At 35.2% G+C, this 10,833-nt stretch overlaps 1 protein-coding gene across 1 annotated transcript; it reads left to right on the top strand.

The window, feature by feature from the left end:
• LOC109711052 (11-beta-hydroxysteroid dehydrogenase-like 5) lies at window positions 6,370-10,808 on the top strand. Its single transcript, XM_020233936.1, has 7 exons — window positions 6,370-6,552; window positions 8,343-8,535; window positions 9,228-9,313; window positions 9,500-9,631; window positions 9,729-9,893; window positions 10,027-10,118; window positions 10,559-10,808. Exons 1-7 carry the CDS (start codon window positions 6,370-6,372, stop codon window positions 10,779-10,781), a joined length of 1,074 nt encoding a protein of 357 aa, XP_020089525.1. The 3' UTR covers window positions 10,782-10,808.

A 10,833-nucleotide genomic window follows, 5' to 3' on the forward strand; every position in this document is an offset into this window, starting at 1 on the left:
ATTTGTAATGATAAAAATATTATTTTATTTATTCTCTGTTAAAAAATAAACAATACTCTAACAATAACAAACCAGAGGAGCAAATATAAAAATCACTGTACTTTTGCAGGAATAAATATGTAATATTAAACTTTGTAAAGATATATTTGCTATTCGATATATTTATATGGAGCTGTAGGAAATTAATCCGGAAATAAATTATCCGGTAATAATTTGAGCTGTATGAAATTTTTTTCTTAAATTGTAAATTTAAATTTGATTAAAAGACCCTCAATATCGCGTGTTTTCAGAGAGTCTACGGTACACTATTCATTAAAAAAGATACAATAGTATGTGCCTTACAGAAGATATATTAAATAAGATGATCATACATTTAAATAGGTATTTATTATTTCGATTGGTGCTCAAACTTTTTGTCCCTTATGTCATATTTTACTTTCATGAAAAGTGACAAAATCCTTAAGTATAATCTTTTCTATCATAAACATATAATTTTATATATACCATTGCTTATATACAGTGATTCTTATTTTGAAAAAGGTTTAAAATGTGACAGCCATGTTACCTTATCTAAAATATGGCAGTCAAATTATTTTTCTAAAACTCATTCATTCTATCATAATTTTTTCTAAAAAAATATTTTTACTATATTTTTCTTTTAAAGAAAAAGATCTGATTGGCTTGTGGTAAAGATGATGCGGTGTAGGTGCCGCACAAAAGTACGTCTAATTAACTTTTTTTTTAATTTTTTGACTTGGATTGAAATTAAATATCTAAATTTATTGCACTGTTTAGTAGGAAATATTATCCTTTTATTGAGGCTAATCCTTTGTTACTGTTTGAGTTTAAGAGTTGTTAAGAAGTACCTAAAAAAAGTAGATTAGTCCAAAAGCAATATGAAGGCATTTGTACTCTACCAATGACATTTGAATTACCTAACAATCTCTATCTTCACTCATTCATTAATTTTGTTCTTCAAAAAGATCTAGTAACAAAATTTGGTCAAGTTATTGATTGTTCCTAGAGCAGGTGGCAAAGGGCTTGGTGGTTGGTACGTACCCGAGGTTTCGAGTTCGAATCCTAGTTGATTCACATTTTCAGCTAAATTTATTTCTAAATAAAATAAACGAAGCGGATAGCATGCTACCTATCTCTCAAAAAACAAAATAAAATTGGTCAAGCTGTAGGACGCAGTGCTGCTTGATAAAATAATTTTTCGAATGCCGCAATTAAAAATAACTTATATTAAAATATTTCAAACAACTTTTTTTTTATATTAGTATCGGGAACACCAAATTAAAGTATCTGGTTTAAAGACTCATAATCTTATTTCTAGGGCCCTTAATCTCATTCGAAACCGAACAATTAGTTGGATCATCAATTTTATCTACTTGAAGTGTGAAAGTACTTAGTCTTAATTTAAATCTATTTTTTAGCATCTAATTAAATATGAAGAATTTGAGTTTTGATTTAAACAAGATTACATGAGGGGTCCATTGTAAGGTAAGAAGGGTATTATCAACTACATGGTTTTGGATGTCATTATTTTAACAAACTCATTTAATTTTGGATAAATATCCATTCACTTGCTTAGTGGAGGGGGGGTTTGAAAATGCCAACATTTAAACCCACAAGAATTATTATTGCCTCAAAGAAATGGTGCACAGTAGATTACAAGACAATGCTTGTGAAAATGTCTTATTCTTAAAGCTTAAGTTGGGTTGTCCCTTATCCAAACATTTACTCATCTATAGGACCACTCAATATTTCATACCAATTCAAAATAAACTCAAAAGAAAAAATGGGCTAGGGAGATGAACAAATTGATTTTTTGAAGATGGGAACTTTGACCAAAAAGGCCAAAAAAAAAATGATGGATTTGCTATATATATATATATATATATATATATGAAATTGGAATGGAATACTATTAATAGTATTTAAGTTGTTTTGCTATCGAATTTTTAACACTTTGGTGAAAAATTATAAGGTTAGGATGATAGTGGCTCTCTAGGATTTAGTAGGATTGAGTGAGTAGTTGGTTGAATAGTATGATCTAAAAGATGAAATTGATTAAAGTGTAGATCTAACAGTTAAAAAATGAATAGCAAAAAAGCCCGAATACTATTAATATTATTCTAGCTCATTTCTCTCTCTCTCTCTCTCTCTCTCTCTCTCTCTCTCTCTATATATATATATATATATATATATCATATTCCTATGTATGTTTTTTTTTTCAATTTAATTTTTTCATTGAATTATTCATTTTGGTTTAGATGGAGATCTCTATAAGCATTAACTTTTTAATTAAAATCTTTCTAGTACTATTTTTATACAACTTCCTTTGGCAAGTACAGTACGTACAAGCACATTTCTATTCCTACCATCAATACAAATTTCATTAGACTTTTGGGTTATTTGCACACACGTCCCTCCAAACATAGTAAATTGCGGATATATTCCTGCAAATTGGAAACTCCATAAGTTATCCCTGCAAAAGTCCTAAGTTATGCAGATATGTCCCTACCGTCCAGATCTGTTAGAAATTTTTCATTAACCACGGTTAAAATACTTAACCATGGTTAAGTATAGTGTAAATTGACGTATTTACTCTTCTTCCTCTTCCTCCTCTTCCTCTTCCTCTTCCTCGTCGCCGGCGAGGAGATGCGGCGGCGACGGCGGCGACGGTGGCGAACCCTCTTTCTTTTCCTCTTCCATCTTCCTCTTTTCCCTTCTTCTTCCTTCTTCCTTCTTCCTTCTTCCTTCTTTCTCTTCCCTCTTCTTCGTCACCGGCGAGGGAGAAGAATCTCGTCGGGGTCGGTCTAGGAGGAAAGGCGGGCGAGTTTCTGGACGAGAAGCTCGAGGGCGTTGTTGTCGACGAGGGCAACGACGAGGGTGTGTGTGGGGTCGTCGTGGTCACCGAGGACGTCGGCATCGGTGAGGTCGGTGAGGAGGGAGACGACGTCGCCGGTGATGTCGGCGATGTCGTGGCCGAGGAGGCCGACGAGGGAGGGGACGGCGTTGAGGGCGACGAGCTCCGGGTAGAGCTCCGGTGCTCGGCGTTCTTCCCTCTTCTTCGTCGCCGGCGAACCTGACCCCACGCCGCCGCCGCCGTCGTTTGCTTCGACGGTCCGAAAAGGAAAAGAAAGAGAAGGGAAAGAGGAAAACTTTTGGAGGGATATATTTGTGAGGGTAAAATGGTTATTTCACGACTTCGCTGTTAAAAAACAAACAGCTCACTAACAGATGTTAACTGCAGGGACATATCTGCATAACTTGGGACTTTTGCAGGGACAACTTATGAAGTTTCAATTTTGCAGGGATATATCCGCAATTGGCTATGTTTGCAGGGAGCTGTATGCATTTGACCCTAGACTTTTTATATATTCGCCAAATCTTTAGCTACTGTATTTGACAGTAAATACTGTTTGCAAGTCAAAAATATGCACTTAACACCATTCTTCGGTGCTGAGAACTTTCACAAAGACAAACGATCGATCATTTCATATTATTTAACATTGTACATTAAGAAAAAAATTTAAATTTAAATTTTATAAAACTCATTTTACAGATGTTTCTGGAAACTAAAAATATGAGTGAGCGCGCAGAATAAAAATTTGGGGATTTCAGTGCATATAGTATTACTCATGAAAAAATTGGATTCTTCAAATATAAACCTCATTTGGTTCGGGTATAAGCAAGAACTAGCTATTACAGGGATAGGTACAAATATGGGAATAAGAAAAATAGCGTTTGGATAAAAATTGGGTTGTTCCCGAGAATAAAAAAAATATTAGTTAGTTTTATATAAAAAATAAAGGTGTTGGTGGGAATAACCGAGAACTACTATTCTCGAGTAAAAAATTAGCGTTTGGATATAAAGAGGGGATAAGGATCTATTCCTATTCCTATCCCCAAACCAAACAATGTAACCACTGTAGCAATGATAAAAAGTTCTGAAACCCATCGAGGTTTTTTTTTCTTTATTGGAGAAAAATAAAAAACATGTTATCCACGTTCGTTTATTTTTTAAAACAGAATGAAAAGACAATTCAAATTCGAAATTTCGAATACAATTCATTTATTAGTTCTTTACCATTTACGCTGGGAAAGGCTAGTTTGGAGAGTGAGAATTCAATGGGCCGGTTTCAAGGGTAAGGCCCAGCACAGATATGTAGGGTATAGTGCTTTGTTAGCGCTGTTTCTACATGTAAATTCAAATATATTGTTTAATTTAATGCATCTGAATTTAACTGCTGCTGCAGTTAAAACTATACAAAGAGGCTTAACTATAGTAGTTGAAATTACACCTAAATTGACCGCACTACCAATTGTAGCAGTTGAAGATAGTAAATTTTTCAAAAAAATAATTCTAGTTATTGTTTAAACACAAATATTTTTCTTTTCAACATTGGATGTAATCTCATCACACATATAAAAAGATAAAATTTCAAAAATGCGCTTCTAAAATGCATACAATCAAACAAATTATTTATAGTTGCAGCACGTTTTATTACGTAACCAAATAAGATATATATATAGTTATAACTGTTGCACGTACTCCCAATTGTATTTATTTTTAACTACGCTAAAAAAAAGAAAAAAAAAGAAAAAAAAAAAAAACAACAACAACAACAACAATGTTAAATATAGAAAAAAAATTGTTGAAAAATTTCAACATAATATATTTTTTAGTACTCTGCACGACCAACAACACTCCATCTAACAATACTGCACTCTATATAACGAGAAGAAACAAAATCAATCAATCTTAATTAAGCCAGATACATCTCCTTGTTTCTACATCTGTTTTGAGGGTCCTTAGATCACAAAGTTTTTAATTTCCTTTTTTTTTTTCTTTTCGAAATTTTTGCGAGTTCCGCATGATCGAAGCACGGTTTACTCTTAGGTCCTGATTTAAATTTGTTCGGGTCGGCTCTTCTCTGTTCGGATTTTGTTGGATCTCAATTAAGTTACTTAATTTGGGTTCGGGTCAACTCGGGTCAATTAATTTCATTCACCTGTAAATCAATTTGGGTGCGGATTAGATTGGGATTTGGTCAGCTTTCGCGATCTCTGTCGAGCTAGCTTTCGATCAAGCTCAATTTCATGAGCCATTCCTGCTAGGGATGTCAACGAATTGGATTTGGGACGGATTTTTCAAAAATTCAAATATGAATTCGAATCCGAACATGATTTGGTAGATAATCAATGATTTGAAACTGGAGTTATCGAGCTCATCTTTTTGTGTTTGTTTTTTTAAAATTTTCAGTAATAGCACAGAAGAGGGGAAAACAATTACAATAGTTAATTATTTTAGTAAAAATTATTTTACTATTATTTAATTTTGGTGAAACAAATTAAGAGCTTTCAAGTTGACGGATCAAGCAATATGGTAGGGTAAGTAATAAAGGGAGAAGCTCCAAATTCCAAAACCGCCCCTTCCACCCGTCACCTTCTCATCCTACGTGCACTACGTGTGCATGGCTCACATGCATTGTCACTGCCTATGTCACGCCACTCAACCCACCCCCCACNTCTCTCTCTCTCTCTCTCTCTCTCTCTCTCTCTCTAAAATAGTTCTTATCTCATCCCACGTAAATTGTGTAATACTACTTAACAAAAGTACAAATCTTATATTCTAAATTTTGTGTGACTAAGATTTAATTTTTATTCTTTTAATAAAAATCTATTTTTTTAATTCTAAATTTTTTCTTAAATAAAAGTTTTGAAAGAAAATAGTTATTTCGTATTATTTAATATAATATCAAAATAAAAAATTTGGAGTTGGAGTTCTTTTATTAAATTCAAGTTCATATCACGAGTCTAGCTAAAGATTTTGAACTTTTAGAGAATATTTTGTATAATTTAACATTTCTAATGTGTACAAAACTGTACAGATAGCATTTTTCTTTGTAAATAAATCACTCACCATAACAACTTCCTTCTTCCTCAAACCCCTTCTCTCTCTCTCTCTCTCTCTCTCTCTCTTCATAGCAAGTTCTTCTTCCTCTCACACCCCTTCTCTCTCTCTCTCTCTCTCTCTCTCTCTCTTCATAGCAAGCTCTTCTTCCTCAAACCCCTTCTCTCTCTCTCTCTCTCTCTCTCTCTCTCTTCATAGCAAGCTCTTCTTCCTCAAACCCCTTCTCTCTCTCTCTCTCTCTCTCTCTCTCTCTTCATAGCAAGCTCTTCTTCCTCAAACCCCTTCTCTCTCTCTCTCTCTCTCTCTCTCTCTCTTCATAGCAAGCTCTTCTTCCTCAAACCCCTTCTCTCTCTCTCTCTCTCTCTCTCTCTCTCTCTCTCTTCATAGCAAGTTCTTCTTCCTCAACCCCTGTGTGTGTGTGTGTGTGTTTGTGGAAGTAGAAAATAATGGATCTGTTTGACTCCATACTGAATTTTGTGGTGCCCCCGGCAAGCATGATCATGATGGCCTTTGCATGGCCAACCCTCTCCTTCATCCATGGGGTGGAGTGGGTCTTCAAGGGTTTGTACAGGGAGAACATGGAGAACAAGGTTGTTGTCATCACCGGAGCTTCGTCGGCGATCGGAGAGGTAATAAACCTTACAACATGCATGTTGTAAAGTCAAAATATTAAGGGTCTGTTTGACTCTACTTCTGTTTCTATTTTGGCGAAAGAGTATAGAATTTGCCTTAACTATTGCCCATTTTGATTCGATTATATAATCTTTAAAGATTTCGATATTGTTATATAATTTTTTAATTTATTTGATTTGATCCTGTTCATGACTCTTTCATTTTAAAATTTGAATATATCATTTATCTTTACAGATTTAATTAATATAGTTTGTACAATAATTTTTGTCACTATAAATTTATTAGAATAGTAATTAGCTCAAATTTTGTATCTGAAAAGTCATTAAATGATTTAAATCAAACAAATTCGAAGGTTGAATACTAAAACTAAAATTTTGAAAGGTTTCGTAATCGAATCAAAATGGTCTATTGTCCAGATAAGTTCTATACATCTTTACCATTTGCTTTTGACAGCAGTAGTTTTAGCAGAGTATACGATAAACCAAAAAAAAAAAAGCAGAAGTAGAAATGAGCTTTTGAGTTTAAAAAGCAACTTCAATTTAACACTTTTGATTCTGTTGTAGAAAAATTCTTGAAGGGATATATAATAATGTAGTGTTTCTCGTAATAGCACTGTTTCGACAATATTTCATCAAACAAATTAAAATACTACTTTCTACAGCAATCTGAAGCAACTGTGTTTAGGGATGTCAATGGATATGGATATCCGAAATTTTATTCGAAACCGAATCCGAATGAAACGGATATATCCGATGGATATGAATATGGATTCGGATATGGATATCAAAAATAGAAACCCGACGGATATGGATTCGAATATGGATTTTGATTGTACCCAATCCGAACCCGAACCCGAACCCGACCCGAACCCGAATTTATTTTGTATTATATATAATATATACATAAAAAATTGATGTTATATTTGAATTTATATTTTAAAAATTTAGATTTAATATAATATATTTTGAAATATTGAAAAAAGAAATAATTATTTCGGGTTCAAATTTTCGGGTTCGGGTTCGGGTTCGGGTTTCGGATTTTTGGTCGGGTTCGGGTTTGGATATGGATTTTTAAAATCCGTCGGGTTCGGGTTCGGGTTCGGGTTCGGGTTCGGGTCTCGGGTTTGGAGTCGGGTTCGGGTTCGGATTTTCAAAAATTCGCCCCGAATTCGACCCATTGACATCTCTAACTGTGTTTCATAGCTAGCTATTAAGTTGCAGTATGTTCCAATTAATGCTGTAAATTAAACACACATTTACCTAAAAATTAGTAGTTTCATAATAAGAGGAAAAAAAGGAGTAATTAATTACTGCATGTCATGTTTTTTGGATATTCATGGACTGCTTTGATTTTGTTAAGTGTTTGTTAGTCTTGAAACAATTTGACACAGGGTTTTTTTCGCATTTTAGAAGAAACTTATGATGTAAAAGAGGTTTAATTTGAATAAGCAGGTAAAAAGAACATAAATCAATCTTGCATGTCTAATAATTTTTTTAACTATAACTAATCTATTTTCATGTTCGCTTTTAAGATCCAAAAAACATATTTTTTTCCCCCACAAGCAAAGAAACTGAAGTTTCTTCAATGTTTATCTTGAATTGGAGGAACTTACGATGAGAGTAGGAGCCCAAAAAGACTCAAATTCAGGAACTCCTGCTCTGATACCATGCGAATTGTATTCAAGAAACAAGAAACACAAATTCATGAGCTCCTTTTGAGAAACTACATGACAAGTTTTCATATCTTAACATGATTGATTTGCGAAATTTTCTCATCGATCGTGCAGCAAATAGCGTACGAGTATGCAAGGAGGAAGGCGAATTTGGTCTTGGTGGCGAGGAGGGAGCACAGGCTGTTTGGGATAAGGGAAAATTGCAGGGTCTTGGGTGCAAAGCAAGTCCTGATCATTGCTGCAGATGTTGTCAAGGAGGAGGATTGTAAAAGATTTATCAGTGACACCATTAGCTATTTTGGCCAATGTATTTACTCTCTCCTCTCTCTAAATTCTAATGAATCCTTTCGCATTTTGCATTAATTTTTCTGTTGTCTGATTTTACGATTAATAAGAGACTTATTCCTTCAAGTTTGAGTCAATGCTTTCAATTAGTTTCCTATTTAAAAATAGTAAATCTAGTATTAGTCTTGGTAAGGATTTAGACCGTGCTGAAAAGTTACTAACATGGTACAATCTAAGATGTATCATGTTGTACAAATGTGTGTCCGTCATAAAAATTACTTATATGCTGGCACACTATGATATAAAATATTTATTTTCTTATTATATTCTGATTACTTATTAGATATCTTTATCAAATTTTTTGCGCTTTATTGAGATAACTACTCTTTAATTTCAAAGAAAAGAGAATATTGAGCTGCACCATCAGCACGGAAGTGGTACCGTTGACATGGGATCATGTCAGATGATAGGTTAAAGTAGGGACTTAATTGTTACGCAGAACAAAGTTGGCGAGCAAACTGTCGCAATCGAAACAACGAGGACTGGAATTAGAATCTGGGCCAAACTTTACGGGAAAATTTTGAGAATTAACTTTTGATTTTTCCCCCCCTTCCTTTAAGCCAGGAAAAAGTTATGAGGATACTTTTTTTATTTGAACTGTTTAGGAAACTAATCTACTCTGCTTGTTCAATTTTCTCTTTTCCCACTTGACAGTGAATCATCTTGTGAACACTGCTAGTCTTGGACATACCTTCTACTTTGAGGAGGCCTCGGACACTTCAATTTTCCCTCATATGATGGTAAATACGGCAAAATTATACGCGTTTACTTATCTTTCCTGCTAATGTTTCCTTTCTTTGAAATAGTCTGCGGAAGTCGGATTTAGAATGGCAAAGTGACAACCGTGTTTTACCCGTAGTGTTATCAAGTGGAAGTATGCGTTGTTTTATCTTCTAGTTGATTTCATTTCGATTCTCTTGTATCAGGATATCAATTTCTGGGGAAATGTTTATCCCACGTACGTCGCCCTTCCTTATTTGAGGCAAAGCCGCGGTCGAATCCTCGTGAATGCATCAGTCGAAAGCTGGTTACCGATGCCGAGGATGAGCCTTTACGCAGTTAAGTACCAACTACTCTTCTAACCAATGCTCAATGCAAGTACTAATTACTAAACTTGTGTAAGTTTTTGTTTTTCATTTGTTGTTGTTTGTGTAGGCTGCGAAGGCGGCGGTAATAAATTTCTACGAGTCACTTCGATTCGAAGTGAAGGATGACGTCGGGATCACGATCGCGACTCACGGGTGGGTCGGCAGCGAGCTTAGCAGCGGAAGGATTATGCTCGAGGAAGGAGCAGAGATGCAGTGGAAGGAAGAGAGAGAGGTATTTCGAAGTGATCTCAATCAAATTTTCGCAAAAGAATTGCACATTTGGTTGTGTTACTCGAGTCCTTCGGCGTTAGAAGAACTTTAGGTTTACATATTTCTACTAACATTTTCATCCCCTCTCACTTTAGGTTCCGCTAACCGGAGGCCATATCGAAGAGTTTGCTAAGATGATGGTGGCGGGGGCGTGCCGCGGCGATGCGTATGTAAAGAACCCTAGCTGGTATATTTTCGAACTAATATTCTCACAAAAGTTTAGCTTCTAGAGTATAACATTTTCATTTTTATATTCAACGTTCCTCCTCGTGCTTGCGTCCAACACTTTTATACTATGTTTGAGATTACGGAAAGATCGCGCTATGTGTATTGACAAAGTACGAAAAAAAACTATTATGTTTATTTTCGTATGTAATATTACAATCCGCGTATCATAATGAGTTGGTACGGTTACAATATATTTTTTATGATTCCACTAAGAAAAACGAAAAAACGTATCATTAAATGCTTTGGTCACAACACTATTTTTTCAGAATTAGATGAGCCTCAATATATACTAACCGGGCTTTTAGTAGACTCACGATCCTACACTGAATCGATCAATTTTATTTATAAAAGTTTAAATTGTCAGAAAACGGTGTTTTAATATACTGTTATATTCGACAGGTACGATATTTTTCTTTTGTACCGTGTGTTCGCCCCCGACGTTCTCGGCTGGACTTTCCGCCTGCTCCTCTCGACCATCTCGAACCAGAGCGCGAGGAGGCCTTCGCTAGCCGGGGTGGGGTCGCGGCCTCTCCTCGAACCCGCGCCTGCCCGAAAGCCCCCTCTCGCCTTCTCCCCGGCTTCTCCACTCCAGCAGCAGCAGCAGCAGCAGAAGAATGAGTGAAAAGTGCTTTCAGAATAAGCTGTTATTGTGAACAACTGTTGGTCTTGTTGAA

This window comes from Ananas comosus, linkage group 5 (assembly GCF_001540865.1).
Source record: "Ananas comosus cultivar F153 linkage group 5, ASM154086v1, whole genome shotgun sequence".
Classification (NCBI taxonomy): domain Eukaryota; kingdom Viridiplantae; phylum Streptophyta; class Magnoliopsida; order Poales; family Bromeliaceae; genus Ananas; species Ananas comosus.